The following is a 24,496-nucleotide window of genomic DNA, read 5'->3' on the forward strand; positions in this document are numbered from 1 at the left end:
TGCCTTTGCCGCCCCGTCGCCAGCCGCCTAGCTTGGCCCCGACGACGCCGGCGAGGGGGCCCGTCTAGCTCCGCGGCGACTGCGCTGCGCTTTGGACTCGCGGCAGCGGCAGCAGCAGGAGGAGGACGGGCCCCCCTGCTCCCCTTTGCTCCGAGGTCCCCTGGCTGCTCCCCTCTGCCCTCCCCCACTTATGCCGAGGGGAGTCCTGGAGGCCTGCGAGGCTGGGGCTGCTTGGTTAGGATGTGTGGGGAAGTTCTCCTGCTGTTTCTGATCATCTGTCCAGCCTTCCAGAGCAGGTGAGAGATCTGGCTTTCGGCTCCGCAGACCTCCGCCCCGTTTGCGGTCCCCTCCCCGCCACACTCCCTCCCCATCCCAACCCACCCTGCGCCCATGTTTGCTTGGAAGCTGGGTTAGGATGATCGCGGGCACCCCGGCTGCTGTGCTTGGCTATTGCACACGGCCAGGGTGCGAGCTCTTTGGGGACCTCGTGAGTGCAGGGACTCCCTTTGGTCTCTCTCTCTCTCTCTCCCCCCCCACTCCTCACCCCATCCCCGCGGGACAAGGTTTGGAAAGGAGCGCCCCACTCGTCTCCCCCCCCCCCCCGCACCGCGGAATCCCTGCAAGGGTTCCACGCTCTTTGTAAAGGGCTTGGGGGAATCGCCCAGGACGGGAGCAGAGCAGCAGGTGCTACCTGAAGCAGGTGGCCTGGCTGGTGCCCTGTGGCTTTGTCCAAGTCAGGTAGGGTACTTCATAGGTGAGATGGTGAGTGAGGGGCAGCCCTGGTGGTTCCTGCCCACAAGCCCGCTTGCCGGACTCTCTGCATCTTCGCTGCCTGGCACTTCTGGGCCATTTTTGTCTTCTGGTCAGCATGCTGCTTCCCTTCTCCCTCCACAACTGCATGATGTGCTCAGACTCCTGCTGCTCTGGAATTCCCCCTGGCTCTCTCCGGATTTGCTTGGTTTGCTATCTAGACCCCATTGTAGTAAAATAGATTCCACACCCCCTCCACTACCAGATCCATTTTCTCTTTGGCCTCCCCCCACTCGCTTCTCTCTGCATATAAGCTCAGTCGGCAAGTAACACCCTTCTTGAACTTCTTTGGTTTTGGTTGTAGAACGATTCATGTTTATGTAAAGATTCACCTTTACTTATCCCCTTGGAAAACACCTTCCTGTCCAAGGCGAAATTCCATTGCTTCTGGAAGATGCTTTGCTTTGGCCTTTGGGGAGAAGGAGGGACCCCCTCTGCATGCTTCTGTTGCCTGGGTGATCAGCACAAGAGGACATCCTCGGCTGATCTGGAAGACGAAACAGGAGGATGGCAGGGGGAGTAGGACAGTGGTCCTTAGAGGTGAGGCTTTCTAGATCCAAACCAGCACCTCGAATTGTTCCCAAGTGGCCAGGGAAGCCATGCAGGAGAATGGTCAAAGAGTGGTCCTGGTGATACCTTCACACACACACACACACACATGCTGGCCAGATTTTGCCCCCGGTGTGGTTTCTGGACAGTCCTGAAGGAAGTGTGGGTTCTTTGCACCTGAGTTTTCTTAGTTGTGATCTGGTGACCAAATACCTTTGTATGGGGCCAGATCACTTGGGAATCTAGCCGTTTGAGAAACTGACTACCAAAGTCTAAGTTCAGATCTGATGGTCCTCCAGTAGTTCACAAGGCCCTTATTAAGGGGTACATCTCATTGGGGGAGGAAGGCAAGGAGGATGTGGGTAGCCAGGTACCTAAAGGACAGAGCAGGTGGCTTCAAGCAAGTGGGGTTGCCAGTCCAAGCCCCGCCAGAATAACTTCAGGCCTGGCCTGTGGTGGTCTCCAAAGATGGCTGGGAGGGATCATCAGCTGTGAAGTTCTCAGGAGAGGCTCTGGGTCTGGAATCTATGCATGCCCTTAGGCGAGGAGGCCAGGCCCCCTGGTCTGAAATGTAGGGCTGCAGTTAGCCAGTGGGGAGATGGAGAGATGGCACCACCAGCATGCTTAGATGATGAGACCCTCAAGATGCTGGAGCTGAACTTGACCCTGGTAACAGGTTCTGGAGCTCAGCCCTTGGATAAGCCACACTTCCAATGAGGTTTCTGGTGGTCTGCCACTGATGCCCTTACTTTCAAAGCAACCTCATGGAAGAGAGAACAAGCTGCTCTGGCCAGCCGGTGGGTGGCAAAGCTCTCCTGTAAATAGCAGGGGGGAAAGCGCAAAGCAAAGGCAGAGAGGCGGGGAGGGGGGAGGAGTTCCAGCTCATGAGCTTAATGAGTGAATCAAGAAAAGAACATGCTGCCAGCGGACCATTTCCCCCAGCACTCTGGGGAAGAGAGATTTGACTGGATGGAGCTAATTGACAGAGTAAGACGACTTAAGGCCCATGAAATCCCCCTACCGATGCTGGGGGCAGGGGGAGAGATGGATGGAGGAGGAATCCTATGACTGACACAGGTGGGAGAGGGGGGTGTATGAAAGACAACCTCCATTCAGGAGCATGAGATGGAGGTCTGGCTGGCACTCGGGGATCAGTCTTTCATCTTTTGCATATGCTAAGTCTCCTGAAAGTATGCAGATTTAAAATGGACCAGTCCCTAAACAGAGAAAGAAAGAGAATTCTACATTGCCGCCTCGATTCTGCAGCCCCATCAAGCAGAAAAGGCATGAGGAGGGACCCTTTTTCTGTCAGGGCTCCTCCTCAGACGTCCTCTGGATCCCCCTTACAGGATTCATCAGAGTCCCCTTTCGGATGTTTTGTGCATGACTGAAGAGGTCCCATGAGCCCTAGGCATTTTCAGGACTTGTTCATGTGAGGTTGTTGCCCTGAATCAACAATCTCACCTTGAATTGGTACACACATGCATACACACACATGTCCAAAGGGGCAGTGTGCAGGCTGATTAGGGGATATTGAATGAAGGTGACATATATGCTCCCCAGGAAAGCCATTTAACATTTTGGAAATCATTCCGAAGTGGAGTCAAGATGTGACGATAGATGCCAATAGTGGGCGATGCCAGTAGAGTCTGTCAGCAAATCAGCCACCTTGTCAAGGGTCCAAATCCTTGAGGTGTGATGGAACAGGCACATTGAAGGTTGATAGAGGAACCCATTGGCTGATCAGGCTAATTCCTGCCTCCTGTTCTCTCTCATGTCAGCATCATCTTGCGCAATCTCCCCCACTGCCAGGGTACCGTAACTTGGGGGGCACTTTGAGGGTGACCAGCGGAGGTCCTCTGGAGCCATCCCTATTTCCACATGACAAGTCTTGTATTGCCAACTTGCAAACGGTCCCCGTCTTCTTTGGCCAGTTTTCCATTGGCCGACTGTTGACATGAACATATGGAGCTGCCTCTGACATCTTTGGTCGATCCAGCCTAGCATGCTTTACTCTGACTGGCAGCAGATCTCTGATGAGAGGTTTTCCTTAGCCTTGCTGTGGGAGATCCATTTAACTTGAGGTTTTGGGGAATGGAGCCTCATGTGGCGCAGAGCGGTAAAGCAGCAGTTTCTGCAGCTGAAACTCCCCACGCCCTGAGTCGACTCAGCCTTCCATCCTCCCGAGGTCAGTAAAATGAGTATCCAGTTAGCTGGGGGAAAGGTAATAACAGCTGAGGAAGGCAACGGCAAACCACCCCGCTATAAGGCCTGCCAAGAAAACGTCAGCGAAAGCTGGCGTCCCTCCAAGAGTCAGTAATGACTCAGTGCTTGCACGAGAGGTTCCTTTCCTTCCTTCCTTTGGGGAATGAGCCTCGTGTGGCGCAGAGCGGTAAAGCAGCAGTTTCTGCAGCTGAAACTCTCCCCACAGCCTGAGTCGACTCAGCCTTCCATCCTCCCAAGGTCGGTAAAATGAGTATCCAGTTAGCTGGGGGAAAGGTAATAACAGCTGGGGAAGGCAATGGCAAACCACCCCGCTATAAGGCCTGCCAGTCCCTCCAAGAGTCTGTAATGACTCAGTGCTTGCATGAGAGGTTCCTTTCCTTTCCTTTTTGGGGAATGATCCTGGGGTCTTCTGCATGCCCCTGAGCTGTGGAAACCCCACTCCCCCCCACAGGCAATAGCACACTGAAAACCAAGTTGTGCAATGCTGGAGAGTGTGAAAAAATGAGTCAGGAAGAAGAAATGCCCCTCCCCACAAAAGGTGGTGACCATTCTGCTGGGATCTTTTTCTTAGCTCTTCAGCTCCAATCCAAACAAATGCCAATATCCTTACCAATCCAGGGCTAGAGGTCTCGAAATCCAGAGGAAGCAGTTAGCAAGGAGAGGATCCCATTCAAATATAGGAACAGCATAATAATAATAATAATAATAATAATAATAATAATAATAATAATTTTATTTATTACCCGCCTCTCCCTCTAGATTGAGGCAGGGAACAACACCAAATAAAATATAATACAAAAAATTAGTTAAAAGAGCATATAAAACCAATACAATATTAAAATAACAATTACAACATCTTATAATGTTGCGATTCCCCTGGGAAGCACTGAACATTTTATTTTATTTTTTTGGTACCCAGTACCTAGTCATAAAAGGTGGGCTCTGTCTCTCTCCTTTCATTTTAAGAGCTCTCTTCACAATATCTTAGGACTGTGAATTCTGTTAGTGAATTATGAATAAGTGCTTATGTCTGCTGTGAGCCTATTCACAGTCATTTCCAAAAGGGTCGGCCGTGTTAATCTGTTGCTGCAAACAACAACAGCAAGGAGACTTGTAGTAGTACCTTAAAGACTAACAAATTGCATCTCATGAGGCTGATTCTAGTCCATCAAAGGTTATACAATAAGTGTTGATTTTCTTTAATGTGCCGCAAGACCTTTTATTTTATCGGTCGTCAGTTTCGTTGGATGTCCGTGAGCAGAAATGTTAGGAGATAATCCCGCTCTTTGCCAGCTACAATTCTATCACTTAATCACCATGTTCCCTTGATGTCTGCCCCCTTTTCTTAAACTAAGCCCTTTCCCAAATGTCTCAGGCCTTCCTGCATGCATAAGATGCTCTACCAACCATTACTCTTTGCATCATCATCAAATATTTCTAGAGATCCCCAAATATACTAGGTTCTACATGTAGCTAAAATCAGACAAACCCAGGCTACCACAAAATCACTCGTTCACTCACTCGCTAGAGTCAAGTGCCTCCAGGTCTCTGATGAGTACATTCCTATCCAGGAGGTCTGATTTTCAAGCTGGGAAGAAACAGCAGGAATCTCTCCCAAGGGCCAAGATCACTCCTGCTGTTTCTTGCCTTTTCCACACCTTGCAAAAACAAGAGATGACTGTCCCTGCCTCTCCCAAGCCCTCTGTGCATGTTAAGGAAGGAGAGGGAATTGGTGGCAACCCCAAATAATGGCTGGTGAATAAGTCACGCCAACATTTGCCAACCCCTGAACAAATAGAAGTCTGTAGGCTGATAATCTAAGTTGGTGGCCCTTACGGAAGTTTTTTAATGATGTCCTTACCAGAAACGTACCACTATTCAAATGCAGATGCTCTATTCCAGGTCTCTGAACCTGCCAATTGGACATGTTTCTCATGGCCATTTGCATGCTGTCAAGGGCTGCATACCCTTTCTTTAGCCAATTAGAGCCTGCTGACACTGCATGCTCATGGGATAATGTCAACCAAGGATAGATGTTGAATTCCATCTGTTCTCTCCTGGGTTTGATCATTCATGTGGCTGACACATCCCTGGCCCAATAAGGGGAACCATCCCTTTGCTTTCTTGCTTCTTCCAGGTCAACATACATATCTCCTTTCCCAATGGGTACACGCAGACACACACCAGTGGCTTCTTTTCTTTGCTGCCTTCCCATACATTGCTTGGTCAAAAGAGGTGGCTGTTTTGACAAGCAAGTTTTGCAATATGTCAAGCATGAATAGCTCTTCTTGATTCCGCCTGAGCCAGATGTGCTGCACCTTTCACAAGTTGCCAGATTGAATGGCTCAGGCTGAAAGCGATGTCTCCCTCCCGTCTGCTTTGCTCTTGATTGCAAAATGTTTTCCGCGTGTGACATTTCCATTAACAGACACGAGGCATGGCCCTTCCACCTCCCTAATTGCTTGGTGCCTGCAGGAGCCCAGGCGTCAGTTATTACACCTGGGAGATGGAAGAGCTTCCTGGACTTGTTAGCGGAAAGTGGAGGCTGAGATGAGAGCTTGTAAACCTCTCACTGAAATGGAAGCCAGATGCAGGCAGGTGACAGAATGCTTCCTTTACAAGAGGGAATGTCACCCACAGACAGTCCTTAATGCCTCTTTGTAGGGGAGGTTGGGTAGGAGAATATCTCAAGGACAAAGCCCCCATCTGGAAAGAACATCACCATTTCCCTGCCCAAGACCCCAAAGAGAAGCTAGGCTGGATGGACCATTGATTGGACTTGGCTTCTGTTCGGCTGCTTCCTGTACCAGCTGAGATTGGCCCAATCCCTCAGGCGGGCAAGAATGTCAATAGAATGCACACAGTGACAACTTCTCTGAGCCACAACTATGGACCAAATTCCCCTGGAGGTGGACCAAAGCCAGCATCTGAACAGGATTCTCTTTGGGATAAAGTTGGTGACTTTGAACATTTCCTCATATACAAAGAATTCAACTGACTTTTCAGTGGCAGGTCAACACAGAGTAATTAGTCCTGATTTTCATGCTTGCAAAACTCCCGTGGCTCTTCCTATGAGCCTTGTGTCAACACTGATGGCCACAACAAGACCTGAGTTACTGGGAACAGTGAAAGAACAGGAGACCACCCAAGAAAAGGGTCCCAAAACAGGAGGAGGAGGAGGGCAGATGGAATCTCCATAGAACCAGCCATTCTCTGGTCTTCCTTCCACTTAGATTGGCAACATTGCACATTATACAGATGAGGGAGTGGAGAAGAGCTTTTCAGAGAGACAAGCTGTGTTTGTTTTCTTGGCCAGCAGGTATCAAAGTCCTCCTGGGGGTTTTGTGCAATTTGAAGTGTCTGCTTGAATGAGGGCTATTCAGGAGATGGGACTCCACAGGGATGCATACAGTAGTCAATGTTTGGTGGGGTGGGCGGAAACAACAGTGAGAAGAAGACAGTTGTGATATTTGCAAGGAGGGACGACACTATGGCAATTCTGAGCTTGTGCCCCTGCTAAGGAAAGTGTTGAGGTTCTCCCCTTATCCCTTACATAGAAGGAGGGAGGGACAGTTTATAGCTTCAAAAGTGAGGGATCAACGTGGTCTGCTTGTTTCTTCATGGCCCTAGGAACAACCTGGAACCATTGCAACACTTGGTAGATGTCTGCAACCTCTTCCTACTTTCTATCTTAAGACTATGACCCTGCAGACTGCATGACTTCATTATAAATTACTGTAAAATGCTGAATACAGTTGCAGGGTCTTTGGAGGCTAAATGCTGTTGCTGAACACGAAACATTCAAAGAACAGTCAGAATTCACTGAGGAGAGGTTCTTGGAGAAAATTCATTCCAGCTCCTGACTTTCTAAAATTGTATGGTGTCTTTTTATTTTATTTTTATAAATGCCCTTTTAAAAGGACAGTTAACATTTCTTGCAGCCTGAGTCTGGTTAGGGCAATTCTTAGGGTAGGATTGGAAATGAGAGTTAGGTAGCTCTTACATTCCAATTTGGATTCAAATCTTGCATACCACAGAGCTATCTTGCTAGGCATTTTTCTCCCTCTCTCATAATACTAGAACCCGGGCTCATCCCATGAAGCTGATTGGTGGGAGATTCAGGACAGGCAAAAGGAAGGACTTCTTCACACCATGCATAATCAAACTATGGAATTTGCTACCACAAACTGTAGTGATGGCCGCCCATTTGGACGGCTTTAAAAGGGAGTTGGACAAATTCCTGGAGGAGGGGGCTATCGATGGCTACTAGTCCTGATGGCTAGGTGTTACCTGCAGTATCAGAGGCTGTATGCCTATGTACACCAGTTGCCCAGGGAACATGGGTGGGAGGGTGCTATTTCACCTGCGCCCTGCTTGTGGCTAGCTGGTTGGCCACTGTGTGAACAGAATGCTGGACTAGTTGGACTAGGGTGACCATATTTGGGAAACCAAAAAAGAGGACACCTAGTGTGTGTGTGTGGAAGCAGCTTTCTGAGTCCTGCAGAAAGTACGTGATTCCCCCGCCACCTTAAAGAACCCGATTGGAGTGGAGGAGGGGAAAGGATTTCATTCTGCACCACCACCACCCACTCCAATTGGGGCCTTTTCTATAATGTCCACAAATGACCCACTTTCCCCTTTAAGACCTCAATTGGAGCTCGGGGTGGGGGAATGATGTGCCTCAAGAAAGCATGTCACTCCCTCCTGCCATGCTAATGGCAGCCTTAAAGAGGAAGGTGTGTCATTCCAGGACAGTATTGAAAATTATAGAAAATCCCCCCTGACACCATGGAAAGAACAAAAACCAGGACAAATCCGGGGAAATCCTGACAGTTGGTCACCCTAAGTTGGACCCTTGGTATGGTTGAGTATCACGGCTCTTCTTATGTTCTTACCTATGATTGCACAGAGTTAAATGGAATGGAAATACTGCAGACTCACTTTCCAAAAACCTGTTTACAATGAGTAGGGTTCAAAGACGGAAAATATGCCAAAGAAAAGCCAAAATACACCAAAGAGAAGCCACCTATTCTTCCCTGTTTAACCCTACCTCTACTTCCCTGCTTGTGCTGTTTCACCTGTGTCACATGTTGGATTATGAGCTCAAGGCAAGGACCTGTCTTCAACAACTTTGCAAAACACCAGGCACCCCCCCTCCTCCTCATCTTGTGTTATACTTCACATATGGCTGTTGTGTTCTGCATGTATTTGCCTTGGCCCAAATGTGGAAATGGCTGTAGATGCACACCTGAAACTGCCTTCTGCAAACTCCATTTAGTCCAGTGTTACCTACACTGCCTGGCAGCAACTCTGGTAGAGAGAGTCTTCTGCTATCTGCTTCATTTATACTTGGGAGAGGTTGGGGTTTGAAGCTGAGATCTTCTGCATGCAAGGCAAGGGTTCCACCACTAAGTGATGGTCGTTTCTTTTGTTCTTATCATGGCTTACCTGTTCCTGCAGGGCAGAGAGTGCAGAGGAATATGACTATGATTATCTCAGCGCCAACAAAACCTGGGTCCTGACCCCCAAAGCCCAGGACACAGATGCCACCCAGATCCTCAACACCCTGCTTCAGAACTACGACAACAAGCTTCGCCCAGACATTGGCGGTAAGTCCTGCCCCTGAAGCTCTGGTTGAGATGTGGCTCTGCTGGCAGTGCAGATGCCAAGCCAAAGTGAGGCAGGAGGTGGGACACTAGTGGTGCCCAAACTCTCTTGTTCTGCAAGGTAGATGTCATGTTATTATTATTATTATTATTATTATTATTATTATTATTATTATTATTATTATTTATATAGCACCATCAATGTACATGGTGCTGTACAGAGTAAAACAGTAAATAGCAAGACCCTGCTGCATAGGCTTACATTCTAATAAAATCATAATAAAACAATAAGGAGGGGAAGAGAATGCAAACAGGCACAGGGTAGGGTAAACAGGCACAGGGTAGGGTAAAACTAACAGTATAAAGTCAGAACAAAATCAAGTTTTAAAAGCTTTAGGAAAAAGAAAAGTTTTTAGCTGAGCTTTAAAAGCTGTGATTGAACTTGTGGATCTCAGATGTTCTGGAAGAGCGTTCCAGGCATAAGGGGCAGCAGAAGAAAATGGACGAAGCCGAGCAAGGGAAGTAGAGACCCTTGGGCAGGTGAGAAACATGGCATCAGAGGAGTGAAGAGCACGAGCGGGGCAATAGTGTGAGATGAGAGAGGAGAGATAGGAAGGAGCTAGACAGTGAAAAGCTTTGTAGGTCAACAGGAGAAGTTTATATTGGATTCTGAAGTGAATTGGAAGCCAATGAAGAGATTTCAGCAGTGGAGTAACATGGTCAGAGCGGCGAGCCAAGAAGATGATCTTAGCGGCAGAGTGGTGAACAGAAACCAACAGACTGATGTGAGAAGAAGGAAGGCCAGTGAGAAGAAGGTTGCAGTAGTCCAACCGAGAAATAACCAGTGCATGAACAAGCGTCTTGGCAGAAGAGACAGACAAAAATGATCGAATCCTGGCAATATTATACAGGAAAAAACGACAGGATTTAGCTACTGCCTCAATATGAGGAATAAAGGAGAGCGAGGAATCAAATATAAAGCCAAGACTACGAGCTTCCTTGACTGGAGTAAGTGTAACATCATTGACAGTAAGAGAGAATGAGAGATGATTGATGGTGCTATATAAATAAATAAATAAATAAATAAATAAATAAATAAATAAAAATAATAATAAGGTTTAGGAGGAAAAACAAGCAATTCAGTCTTTGCGATATTAAGTTTCAAACGACGATGAAGCAACCAAGCTGAGATATCTGAAAGACATGCCGAGATACGATCGTGAACATCAGGAGAAAGATCCGGAGAAGAAAGATATAATTGTGTATCATCGGCATGTCCCAGTGTATCATCGGCATGTCCCAGCTTCCCAAGACCATCAGGGGAGAATGGCCATATGGTGGGCAGGGCTGAGAGGCGGCCGGCAGCCAACCAAGCACAGCTTTCGGAAACCAAGGAGGACAATTTGAGGAGGCAGGAGAGCAGCTCTGATCTGTAGGCTCTGAAAAGCCAGCGTCACCGAGATCTTGCTGGTCCATCACCAGCCCATTTCCCACCTGAACCACACTTCACATTCCTAAATGTTCCAGTATAATCACGAGAGGGTAGAAGCTCCTTTTTAAATTTATAATTCAAAAACCTTGGCCCAGAACCAGACCTTCTCCAGAAATCCCCCCTATTTATTTATTTATTACATTTATATACCGCCCCATAGCCGAAGCTCTCTGGGCGGTTTACAAAAGTTAGAACAGTGAACATTAAAAAGTATACAGAATTTAAAACCATCAAAAACATAAACAGTATAAAAACAACGGTATCCATTTAAAAACAACAGTTCTGGGGTCCGTTAGAAAACAAACAAACTTAGCGTTATTAAATGCTGTTAAATGCCTGGAAGAAGAGAAAAGTCTTGACCTGGCGCCGAAAAGATAACAATGTTGGCACCAGGCAAGCGTCATCGGGGAGATCATTCCATAATTGGGGGGCCACCACTGAAAAGGCCCTGTCCCCTGTTGCCATCCTCCGAGCTTCCTTCGGAGTAGGCATTCGGAGGAGGACCTTAGATGTTGAGCGCAGTGTACGGGTAGGTTCATGTCGGGAGAGGCCTTCCATGCTACTCTGTCTTGGTGCCTGGCTGAGATCTGTAACTGGATGTCAAGGAGTAAACTAAAGCTTAACCCAGAGAAGACTGAGCTGATGGTGATTGGCCGAGGTCAGCGGCTGGCAGATTTGAGGCAGGAACTCGTAGATCTGCCTATTTCAGGAATCCGACCAAGGATTGTGATTGAGGTGCGGGACCTGGGTGTTATTCTTGACCAGTCCCTAACTATGTCATCACAGGTGGGGGCCGTGATTCGGAGTTGCTTTTATCAACTCCATGTGCTCCGCCAAGTTCGCACCTTTCTGTCAGAGGCTGATCTTACCACTGCAGTCCAGGCCCTGGTTCTTTCCAGACTGGACTATTGCTACCTGTTGTATTCAGGGCTTCCCTTGTAGCAAATCCTACAGGCTGTACAAAATGCAGCAGCCAGGTTGGTCAAGGGGCTCCTAAAGTGGTCTTCTATCACTTTGGTGCTTCAAGAGCTCCATTGGCTGCCGGTGGCTGCTAGGGTGCGCTACAAGGTCTTGTTGACCATGTATAAAGCCCTGCATTGCTTGGGTCCTGGATACCTGAGCACTCACCTTTCTCCTGTGTCTCACCATTGGCAGACTCGCTCTCAGGAGCTGGGTGCCCTCATGATCCCCCGCTACAAATTGGAATGTGCCGGGGCCAGGGCCTTTTCAGTGGCTGGCCCCCGGTTATGGAACAATGTGCCACTGGAGATTAGACAGGCTCCCTCTCTCAATTGCTTCAAATGCCTTTGTAAGGCGTTTTTATTTTCACAAGAGTTTGGGGAGGGGGTGCCAAAATGCTTGTTCATGCACTGGTTATTTCTCGGTTGGACTACTGCAACCTTCTTCTCTCTGGCCTTCCTTCTTCTCACATCAGTCCGTTGGTTTCTGTCCACCACTCTCCCACTAAGATCATCTTCTTGGCTTGCCGCTCTGACCATGTTACTCCACTTCTGAAATCTCTTCATTGGCTTCCAATTCACTTCAGAATCCAATATAAACTTCTCCTGTTGACCTACAAAGCTTTTCACTGTCTAGCTCCTTCCTATCTCTCCTCTCTCATCTCACACTATTGCCCCGCTCGTGCTCTTCGCTCCTCTGATGCCATGTTTCTCGCCTGCCCAAGGGTCTCTCCTTCCCTTGCTCGGCTTCGTCCATTTTCTTCTGCTGCCCCTTACGCCTGGAACGCTCTTCCAGAACATTTGAGAACTACAAGTTCAATCGCAGCTTTTAAAGCTCAGCTAAAAACTTTTCTTTTTCCTAAAGCTTTTAAAACTTGATGTTGTTTGAACTTTATACTGTTATACTGTTAGTTTTACCCTACCCTCTGCCCGTTTACCCTACCCAGTGCCTGTTTGCATTCTCTTCCCCTCCTTATCACTCTACTATGATTTTAATAGAATATAAGCCTATGCGGCAGGGTCTTGCTATTTACTGTTTTACGCTGTACAGCACCATGTACATAGATGGTGCTATATAAATAATAATAATAATAATAATAATAATAATAATAATAATAATATGCTATTGTAAAGCGCCTCGATGCCAGAAATGGTGAGGCAGCACTATAAAAATGCTTTAAATAAATAAATAAATAAATAAATAAATAAATCAGGTGTTGTGGTTCTGCTCAAAGAGCTTCCCTCTACTTCTGAGGCTATCCTTGCTGTCCTCCCTCCTGGCATCGTTGCAGCTGGTGGTGCAACGAGGGTCTTTTTGTCTATAATGCAAGAGGGTCTTTTTGTCTATAACCTCCCAAGAGTCCCCTCCATCACTCACTTTTAAGCTGGCACTAGGAACTATTTTATTTCAGTGGGCTTCTTTTTATTTAGTTTTGGCCTTTTAGGAACATAAGACATTGTGTTATACTAAGTCAGAACCTTGGTCCATCTAGCTCAGTATTGTCGACACTGACTGGCAGCAATGGCTCCCCAGGGTTTCAAGCAGGAGATGTTGTTGATTTTCCAGCCCTGCCTGAAGATGCCGGGGATTGAACTAGGGACTTTCTGAGCTATAAGAAGTGCCCTGATGCTGGATCAGACCAAGGGTCCATCTAGTCCAGCACTCTGTTCACACAGTGGCCAACCAGCCATCAGCCAGGGATGAACAAGCAGGATGTGGTGCCGCAGCACCCTCCCACCCATGTTCCCCAGCAGCTGGTGCACACAGACTTATTGCCTTGGATACTGGAGATAGCACACAACCATCAGGGCTAGTAGCCATTGATAGCCTTTGCCTCCAGGAATTTATCTACCCCCCATTTTAAAACCATCCCAATGGGTGGCCATCACTACATCTTGTGGTAGTGAATTCCATAATTTAACTATGCACTGTGTGAAGAAGCCCTTCCTTTTATTTGTCCTGAATCTCCCACCAATCAGCTTCATGGGATGACCCCGGGTTCTAGTTGCTTGAGAGAAGGAGAAAAATGTCTCCCTATCTACATTCTCCACACCATGCATAATTTTGTATGCTTCTCCCCAAGCTATACAATCCCAGTTGTTGTAACCTTCCCTCATAGGGGAGATGCTCCAGCTCCTTAATCATTAGTTGCCCTTTTCAGCACTTTTCCCAGCTCATGTGTGTGTGTGTGTGGTGACCAGAACTGTATACTGTATTCTAAGTGTGGCCACACCATGGATTTGTATAAAGGCAGCATGATCCTGGCAGTTTTATTCTCAGTTTCTGTCCTTATAATGCTTGACATGGAGTTTGCCTTCTTTTCTGTGGCCGCACTCTCCTTTGATGTTTGGCACACATCCTTCCTCCCTAGCTGATCCATCTGTGTTTGGGTCTCTTTTTCAGTCAAGCCCACTTTCATTGATGTGGACATCTATGTCAACAGCATTGGGCCTGTCTCCGTGATCCATATGGTGAGTATCAAACCATCTGACATGGAAAACCAGGAGAAGTGTGGATGTGTGATGTGGAAGCAGCCCTGGAGAGCAAGGGCTTCTTCAGCACGGTGACAAAGTGGAGATGGACAGACTCAGAAAAGAAGAGGGCCTGCAGAACCCACTCCTCCTCCTCCTCCTCCTCCTCCTCCTCCTCCTCCTCCTCCTGACATAAGAACATAAGAAGGGCCCTGCTGGATCAGACCAAGGGTCCATCTAGTCCAACACTCTGTTTACACAGTGGCCAATCAGCCCTCGGCCAGGGACCAACAAGCAGGACACAGTGCAACAGCACCCTCCCACCCAGGTTCCCCAGCAACTGGTGCAAACAGGCTTACTGCCCCAAATACTGGAGATAGCACACAGCCATCAGGGCTAGTAGCCTTTGATAGCCTTCTCCTCCAGGTATTTATCCAACCAACTTTTAAAGCTATCCAAATTGGTGGCCATCACTACATCTTGTGGTAGTGAATTCCATAATTTAACTATGCACTGACAGTTACTCATCTTGTCCTCAGCCACCTGCCCTGCAAAGCTCACCAACTCCTGGAGCTTCTTTTCCAGAGCGTCCTTCTCTCTGACATAGCCCCTTCTGCTCCCCTCCCAAGCTTCCTTCTCCTGGCTGTGTCTCCGTTGTCCCAAGCGCCACCAGTTCTCTCCAAAGCCCTTCCAACTCCTCCATGAAAGCCCTGCGCATAAAGTGGCATGCCCATCTCAAGACACCCATGGATACATTCAGTTGGAAGCTCAGCTCATGCACAACAGGTTGTAATAAACGCTCCAGCTGATGACCACCCTTGTGTTCCTAAAGAGAGCCAAATACCTCCCCCAAGCCCTAACCTAGGACTAGGGAGGATTGCTCATCGTAGAAGTTGCCGATTTTATTATATACACTCCCTCAATTCTCTAAGAAGCCCTCTAAGAAAGAATGGTGGCCTGGCTACTTTGCTGTCCCCACCAACTTTTCTCCACCACCCCTCCTCTCTGCTTCTCTTCCACCCACCACCCACATCTCATTCTCCGCAGACTGGGCTCACTGGATTGTATAAGGCAATCTGCCCCTACCTCCTTCTGTAACATCTTAGTTGTCTTCAGTTGATCTACAAGCCTAGCAGAGATTCCACCCAGCCCCAATCTCTTACGCACGCGAAATGTCAATACTTATCTATAAAATATTAACATTTTACCTTCTGGAAAAGTCTGAAATCTGTATTTTAGCAACCTTTTGTTTTTCTAATTCCCAAAGCATTTTTCCTATTAAATTCCCACTTGGCAACCAACGGGGCTGAGATTCTCAAGAATGGAGCTGCTTTCTTCAGGAGTCCATAATCTCTTCCCCCTTCCTAAAAATAAAATAAAATAGGCAAGCCTCTAGAGGAAAAGCCATTGAGCAGGGGTCCCAGGAGGCTTTTGTGAGATCAGAGAGAGGCGGCGGGGGGTGGCATCTCCTGAGATGCCGCTGGGCACTTCAGCTGAAGAAAGGCTCTGAGGATTGCTATGCAGCACCATGGGGGAAGATGGCGTGTTGCTGCCCCTGGTGACTATGGTGTGCAAAAGTGTCTATCCAGGGAATCATGGCTTTGGTTGATATGAATGACTGGAGGAGGAGGAGGTTGAGGGAGCAGAGAGATCTCTTAGGCCCTGGGGTAGAGGTCCCCTGTGCTCCATCCCTTGAGCACATTTATTTATTTATTTATTTATTTATTTATTTATTTATTTATTTATTTATTTATTTATTTAACTTATATACTGCTCCCATAGCCAGGGCTCTCTGGGCGGTTTACAGAAATTCTAAAATTGAGGTAAAAACAAGTATATGCCACAGATGCTCCTGCCACGGGAAACCCTGGTGCCTTGTGAAGGGTCTCCATTTCATTTGCATGCATCTTGAACAGCTCAAGTGCTCATGAACCACTGGCACCTTGGACAGTGGCCCATATGGTGTGGGTGTGCATGCTTTTGTTCCTTAGGTTTAATAGGATGGATACAGCCCAAACTCTCATCCTTGGTGTGTGTGAGAGAGATCCACCATCAGTGGTTCAGCGGAAGTGGGGCCATTTTGATGCCTCTCAGCTGTAGCTGAAGGAATGCAAATGGTGCCTGTCTCATCTTTGCTGGAGAGGGACACAGGGGTCTGAAAACAAAGCCCTATGAAGAGAGACTGAAAGAACTGGGCATGTTTAGCCTGGAGAAGAGAAGATTGAGGGGAGACATGGTAGCACTCTTCAAATACTTAAAAGGTTGTCACACAGAGGAGGGCCAGGATCTCTTCTCAATCCTCCCAGAGTGCAGGACACGGAATAATGGGCTCAAGTTACAGGAAGTCAGATTCTGGCTGGACATCAGGAAAAACTTCCTGACTGTTAGAGCAGTGTGACAATGGATCCGGTTACGTGGGGAGGTTGTGGGCTCTCCCACGCTGGAGGCCTTCAAGAGGCAGCTGGACAACCACCTGTCAGGTATGCTTTAAGGTGGATTCCTGCTTTGAGCAGGGGGTTGGACTCGATGGCCTTATAGGCCCCTTCCAACTCTACTATTCTATGATTCTGGCAGAGGCTCAGCAGCTCAGCTCCCCTCCATGGGGTGTCGGGGTGTGTGTGTGTGTGTGTGTGTGTAGAGAGTGGGGCCAGGGAAAGAGACATTGACATGGGAAAGGGCCTTCTCTGTTGTTGCACCCTGGTTGTGGAATGACCTCTCCTTGGAGGCTCAACTGGCACATACACTGGCTTTGTTTCTGCACCAAGTGAAAATGTGGCTTTCTATCAAAGCCTTGAAGGCTAGATTTGCCTAAAGCCGCACATAGTTTAATTGTTTTATTGTTTTAATTTAATTTTACTTATATTACATTGTTAATGGTTTTATTTGTTCTTAGCTGTGCAAATTATTCATTGTTTTATACTGCTTGAACTGATTTTATCTGCACGCCGCCCTGGGATCCCAACGATATAGGGCGGGATACACAAATTTTAATCAAACAAATAAATGAATTGAGGGAGGGGGCTTGGAGAAAAGATTAAGGGACCAGAGAGGAAAGACAGAGTTTGATCCAATGGTTCTCAATGGATCACTCAGTGACACACAGTCATTCCACCTAAATCGCATCCCCTCACATCCCTTTTCCATGTTTACCCTCCCCCTCCATTTCCCTAGCCCTTCCTCCTCATCACGCTGAACTTCCTGTTGTGGCAGATCCACCTCAGTGGGGCTGGCAGGGTGGCAATGACATGATCATAGAATCATAGAATAGTAGAGTTGGCCTACAAGGCCATCGAGTCCAACCCCCTGTTCAGTACAGTAATCCACCTTAAAGCATCCCTGACAGATGGCTGTCCAGTTGCCTCTTGAATGCCTTTAGTATGGGAGAGCCCACAACCTCCCTAGGTAACTGGTTCCATTGTCATACTGCTCTAACAGGAAGTTTTTCCTGATGTCCAGCTGGAATCTGGCTTCCTGGAACTTGAGCCCATAATTCTGTGTCGTGCAGTCTGGGATGATCGAGAAGAGATCCTGGCCCTCCTCTGTGTGACAACCTTTAAAGCATCTGAAGAGTGCTATCATGTCTCCCCTCAGCCTTCTCTTTTCCAGGCTAAACATGCTAAGTTCTTTCAGTCCACAGCTAGACCTAAGGTTTATCCTGGGATCATCCAGGGTTCGCCCCTGCTTGAGCACTGGATCCTCTGTGTGTCACCTAGATGAACAGGTTTGACCCTAGGATGATCCAGGGTTAAACCTTAGGTCTAGCTATGGCCTCAGTCTCTCCTCATAGGGCTTTGTTTCCATGATAGCCCCATGGGGTGAGGAATGGGGCTTTGGGGCATCTTCTCTACTTAGATGAGGTTCTATTTTTGGGGGGCTGCAGTTCAAGCAGGATTCTCTGGTCACCTTTGCAGATCCTGGTCTCCTCTCTTTAGCAAATTATTTGCAAACCAGTCCTAGATTCATTTTTATATGAGTGGGCAGATGTGGAGGCCTAGCAGTGATAGTGGGTGAACCTTCTTTGTAATGGAACTGAGGGAGAGGACCATTTCATTTTTTAATTAATTTTTTGCTGATGCTGTAGTTTACTGACAGAAATTGTGGCTGCTTGTTTTGGAATGGTTTTATCATTATGGATTATAACGCTAGCGGGCTCTGAGAGCAGCCTGCCTCTTCCCTTGGCTTTATAGCTCCAGGAAACCAAAATAAACCACTCAGTAAAAATCAGAGCCTGTCAAGAGAGGGCTAAGTTGTGTTCAGTTCCAAGGTTGCTTCAGGTGCCTCTTCAACGGTACATTGTGGGAATCTCTCCCAGACAAGTCCTTCAGGCGGCTTAGTTTGGAGCAGCCAAATCCATCCTGTGTGCTGAACAGCCTGAGCCTGTTTTGATGGCAGGAGGACGACGACTCTCCATTCAGTCCCTGGATGCTTAATCTGTTAAAGGACAAGCGCTTGTCTGCCACAAACACGGAGCAAAGGGGAAATGTGGGATCTGAGCTGAAAGCAGATGGCTCCAGTGAGTGAGCCAAACCATATATTATCTGGGCAGGAAGAGGAGTGTGTATGCACAGGGGACTTCTATTTCACAAGCCAATTTTGGTCTGAGTTCTTTCCTAACCCTATATCCCATCTGTATGTTCAGCAAGCCCTGAGAGATGACAAGATGGGGACCCCCCCTTCCCCAAGATTTTAGGGCTTTGGTCCTGCTACTATTACAAGCTAGAGAGGCTTCTTGACGTCAACAGGCACTCTTTCTGTTCTCACTCAGCCCTTGCTACACAATTGGCTAGACCTGAGCATCATCCAGCCCCATAGAATCTGCCCTCCACCTCACCACGGCCTTGTCGCTGCTCTGCCTTCGACTGGAGCTGGCTGAACTAATCCCTTTTTCATTGCCAGCTGCTCATTCAAAGGGTGAAGAGACCCTCTTGCTGCTAAATCTCTGAACATGTGTTTTCAATAAGTCATCAGCCTTTCCTCTGCAAACAATAAGAACCTCCTTCAAGCTATAATGCCGGACCTCCGTGATGTAGCTGCCACGGCGCATACTAACAATGTTGAGGATGGGAAGAAGACGCTCGTGTTGGTGGAATAGACTTTCATCTGTGCAAAGCGTACCCCTCCCCCTCCCCAAAAAAAGTGTCACTCTGACAGGAAGGGGAAAAAAGGTGGCTGAAAGAACAAAATATTCTTCTTAACTAACCAACTATAATGGGGTGTTTTTGTCATCTGCGAAGTGCTTTGAGATCTGAGCAGAAAAAGCGGCAGGCTTCTATTAAGGGCGCAGAATCACATAACTCTCCAATTCTTGCACGACAAGCTTGATAACTCAGGCTGAATGGCACGGTCCAGGCAGAAGCCATATCCCAACTCACTGAAGAGAATTAAAAACAAGAGGAAAAAGAGCCCAAACTGCAGCTGTTGAAACTTGAAGGCAACTGATGATTGAATTGCCAGAGGTAGGAAGACTGGCAATAAAAGAAGCCCTTGAGGGGAGTGAAATTTGGAGGAATCTGATGCAGACTCAAATGAGGCTACATTCCCAAGAAGCCAACCTCCAGAGTCCACAGTGGATTGCACCGTTTATGGTCGCATTGATGTAGAAGTATGTGCTTTACAGCTGCAAATGCTGTAAACATGTGCCAATTACAGAGGGTGGCCATATGAAAAGAAGGACAGGGCTGTTGTATCTTTAACAGTTGCATAGAAAAGGGAATTTCTGCAGGGGTCATTTGTCTATATGGAGAACCTGGGGAAATTCCCTCTTCATGACAACAGTTAAAGCTGCAGGAGCTATACTAGAGTGACCAGTTTTAAAAGAGGGCAGGGCACCTGCAGCTTTAACTGTTGTGATGAAGAGGAAATTTCACCAGGTTCTCCATATATATAAATGACACCTGCTGAAATTTCCTTTTCAATACAACTGTTAAAAGATACAAGAGCCCTGACCTCCTTTTCATATGGTCACCGTAAATTACAGACATAATTTTGCCATGATAGTCTAATGGTGAATACCGCCAGACATGCCAGGCTTCTGGGGAAATCCTTTAGGCCCCAAGTGGCCCAGATTTCCCAACAGTGGACCCCCCCTCCTTGGGTCAGATTATGGGTAGGGGGGTAGGCTTGATGCATCCCTACTTGAGGGCTTCAGGAACAGGAAACCCTCAGCCCAAGAGAGGGCAGCAAAGCTACAAAGGGGGCAGAGCAAAAAAGAAAACTGGCCAGTGGTGAAGGGACTTCTTCTTCTTTGCTCTGGGCTTCACTGCAGGAATAGTTCTCTGGCAGTGCCTCTGAAGAGCTGGATCAGAGACAAACAAGGAGTGATGGAGTATTGGGGTAACCTCACAAGCACATAAGAATAAAACCTCCTTTGTCGCTCACCTGTCTGGCCCAGCCCATTCATTCTCACACACAGAGGATGGTTTGAAATGTTAGTAAAAGGACAGGCAAAGAAGAATGGTCAGGAGCCTCTCCCCCTGCACACTTCCTCTTCAAGCTCTGTTCTCCTAATCTGGATTAGACTCTGAGCCTCTCTTGGGGTAGGCAACCGGAGGGGGACCTTAGATGTTGAACGTAGTGACCGGGTATATTCACATCAGGAGTGGCGTTCCATCAGTTATTGTGGTAGGGTGACCATATGAAAAGGAGGACAGGGCTCCTGTATCTTTAACAGTTGTATTGAAAAGGGAATTTCAGGAGGTGTTATTTGAATATATGGGGAAATTCCCTCTTCATCACAAGAGTTAAAGCTGCAGGTGTCCTGCCGTCTTTTAAATCTGCTCACTCTAGTATAGCTCCTGCAGCTTTAACTGTGGTGATGAAAAGGAAATTTCACCAAGTGCTCCATATATACAAATGTCACCTGCTGAAATTCCCTTTTCTATGCAACTGTTAAAGATGCAGGAGCCCTGTCCTCCTTTTCATATGGTCACCCTAATTGTGGTCCCAAGCCATGTAAGGCTTTATAGGTCAAAACCAGCACCTTGAATTGGGCTCGGAAACATACAGGCAGCCAGTGCAAGCATACCAGAGCAGGTGTTATATGGCCGAACCTTCTGGTTCCCGCAATCAATCTGGCCGCTGCATTTTGCACGAGCTGCAGCTTCCGAACCGTCTTCAAAGGCAGCCCTACATAGAGTGCATTGCAGTAATCTAACTTGGAGGTTACCAGAGCATGGACAACTGAAGCCAGGTTATCCCTGTCCAGATAGGGGCGTAGCTGGGCCACCAACAGGAGTTTGTAAAAGGCACTCCGTGCCACCGAGGTCGCCTGAGCCTCAAGTGACAATGATGGATCTAAAAGAACCTCCAAGCTACGAACCTGCTCCTTCAGGGTGAGTGCAGTCCCATCCAGAACCGGTAGAACACCCCCCCCCATCAGATGCCTTGAATGAGCCCCTCCCTCCATAATTATGCTGCCGCCCACTTGTCTGTCTACCTCCTCCTTGTTTGTATCACGAGTGCAGACTGGTTGCTCTTCTCCGCGCAGACTCTGGTTGATGTCATGTCTCAGCTCAAGGGTAAGGGGACTGCTAATCAGGAGCTAAGCATATGTATCTAGGTCGTTGTGGTCTGGTGCTAATGGGGTCAGGCTGCACCTGCTGGGAAAGAGAGAGGGGGGAGCACTTCCAGATGGGATCATTATACTGTGTCATTGTTGTGGTTCATTCACAAAATGTTTCAGGGGGTCCAGATGACGTCGTCTTCCATTTGTAACCCTCCCATAGTTCCCCACTCCTTCTTCCATCTTCCCCCCCCTTACCAGTAAAAGTCCATTAAGGAGGGGATAAATGCAAGATGACTCTTGATGGGAAGGGCCATGGAAGCACCTGGCGGGTGGGTAGGTGGATGGATAGGGGCAGTGGCTAGCTTGCAGTTGGCCTGGCTGCATGGAAGACGGAGTGTGTGAAAGTGTTCCACAAATGTCTTGTTGCTGCTGCAGCCATTTTTAGGGTGCACTGATCATGCCAGGAAGGGCTCTGGACCCTCATATCCCATTGAGCAGTTGGGGAACAAAGAGCTTTATCACACCAGCGTTATACTGTGCAATCACTGTGAATTGCGTGCAAAGGACTCCAAAGTTTTCCACCTTATAATCTGCTTTGATTGTGAAGTACTCCCATGCATCCTGCCTTAAGTGTGCAATAAAGCAAAAAGATTTGCTGTATTTAGCCCCTACTTTTTGAGCGTACCTTCCGAGTCGCCGCTGGGGTGCAGGAGCAGGATTTTAAAGAAATGTTTACATCTGCGTAAGCTTTAAAGATAAAGACACCAAAATTGGCACAAGAAATAGATATTAGGGAGAGCTTTAAGCATACCAAACTTGAATTGAATTGGGTCATCCATTGATTTTTTATGATTTTTTACATTTCCCCCCTTAAACTCACTTCTTGGTATGCAAAGGATCGCTGTCGCCCGGTAGCAGAAACAACAACAACCGTGAAAGCTTAGTGCTATGGGGATAATCCGAGGGAAACAGGAATGTGGGATGCAGCTCAAAGGCTCCCTGGAATGGGCATCATGGCTGAGCAAGGCATTGGGACCCACTTTCACCATAGCATGAACTAATTGACCTCTTGCATCTCGTTTGTTTAATGGATGGTTTCATGGCACAGCATGAGGTAGGCAGAAGAAGACCTGTTGATGGGCCATTCCGTACTGTGTGTGGTGGGGTATGGAAGTGGGCCATGGACAGTTTGCCTGCTCTGCCCACCTCTGGGAGCCTTCTCCAGTAGCGACAGAAGATGTTGCTACCAGGCCATGTGACAACAATCAGGAGTGGGTGAGGTTTTCTCGTCGTGACAGACGAGGAGTCTAAACGTAGTGAGAGAACCCGGCTGATCTGACCTGCAACCATCCTGCAGAAGATCCAGCCATCTCTGCTGGGACTCCAAATAATTCAGGTTCTTTATCAGTATGTGATGCTGCTTCCTTCCACATGAATCATTCTATTGAGTAGATGGAACACCTCATTCATTCATTCCATTTTATGAAGAATCCAGTCAACATCATCACCTGGTGGTCATGTCCTGATGTTTTCTGACTCGTTTTTTGTTCAGATCTGATCTGTGGAGATATTTGCTCCACCTAAAATGCCATCGCAGTGCCAGCCTGTCTAGCACTAAGGAGAGGTTGTAGGATTACAGTACCTTTAATTAAAAGCTTGCTTCTAGCGTGCCTGTTCCCTCACATTCTTGAACAACCATTAATAATTCAGTTCCTGCTTCCTGCAAGGGAGAAGCTTTAATGACTGTTTTCTTCTTTCCACCAAGAATGAATGCTCCTTTTAAATCAAGTTTTCCTTTTGCCATTGTGATCATAAAAACAAAATAAAATACTGGGAAATTGTTCTATCTGGGAAGATGAATCCAATGATTAAAGCCTCCACCCCTTTCCTGAGACAGGAACTGATTAATTAAGGTCCAATTGGCCATAAATGAGCTAAACAGCCATTTAAGAGAAAGGGGTAAGTGGCAAGTTGGTAGGCCCCTTCCAGCTCTGCTATTCTATGATTCAAGTGGGGTATTAAAGACACAACTGCAGGGAATAGCAGGACCTGTGCTCAATGGGACTTAACTTCTGAATCAACATAGGGCGTTGCCCACTGATGCTTTTTATGAGGAATATGGGAAATTATTGCTATATTCTGTTGAAGTAAAATCACCATTTTAATTCTGCTTCCAGCTATTTGCAAAAAGGCAGTGACCGAGTTTGGATAATCGTGGGTCCAAAATAACCCATCATGGGTTCTTCCCCTGTCTCCATGCATGCCGGTCACGTAACCATGATTTACATAATTACCTGCAATGCATTGCAGGCTGCTGTATCATCTGAATCCTGTTTTTAACCTGTTGGTTGTTTTATTATGGTTTTAATTTTTGTGAACCGCCCAGAGAGCTTCGGCTATTGGGCGGTATAAAAATGTAATAAATAAATAAATAAATAAATCCAGTGCACTGCATGGCAGGGGTGGATTCTTACCCACTGTACACCCCATCTTGTAGTAGGGCTTGTGGTGTGGGGGAGAAGCCAGGTTCGGACGACACGGTTACCCACACTGCAACACATTTATTTATTTATTTACATTTGTATACTGCTTCACATCTAAAACAGATTCCAGAGCAGTTGACATAAAATGTAAAATGATTTTAAAAAAAGATTAAAAGAATTAAAACACCATATCCAAATTGTTCTTTTAAAAACAAAATGTCAATAAGAATTGTAACTGGTCAATTAAGGATGCTTCCTGGAAAACAGCTGTTTTCAGGAGGTGCCGGAAGCAACACAGTGTTGGTGCCTGCCTGACCTCCAGGGGCAGGGAGTTCCAAAGGAATGGGGCCACCACACTAAAGGCTTTTCTCCTGGTGGACTCCAACTGGGCCACA

General features: G+C 47.3%; 1 protein-coding gene across 1 annotated transcript in view; it reads left to right on the forward strand.

The window, feature by feature from the left end:
• The first annotated feature begins 236 nt into the window (after positions 1 to 236).
• Positions 237 to 24,496, forward strand: part of LOC134409296 (gamma-aminobutyric acid receptor subunit gamma-4) — a 41,575-nt gene continuing 17,315 nt past the window's right edge. The window contains exons 1-3 of the mRNA XM_063141981.1: positions 237 to 296; positions 9,046 to 9,194; positions 14,047 to 14,114. Coding sequence (XP_062998051.1) covers positions 241 to 296; positions 9,046 to 9,194; positions 14,047 to 14,114 — 273 coding nt within the window. The 5' untranslated portion in view covers positions 237 to 240. The remainder of the gene's footprint in view (positions 297 to 9,045; positions 9,195 to 14,046; positions 14,115 to 24,496) is intronic.

The sequence above is a fragment of the Elgaria multicarinata genome, chromosome 15 (assembly GCF_023053635.1).
Source record: "Elgaria multicarinata webbii isolate HBS135686 ecotype San Diego chromosome 15, rElgMul1.1.pri, whole genome shotgun sequence".
NCBI lineage: Eukaryota > Metazoa > Chordata > Lepidosauria > Squamata > Anguidae > Elgaria > Elgaria multicarinata.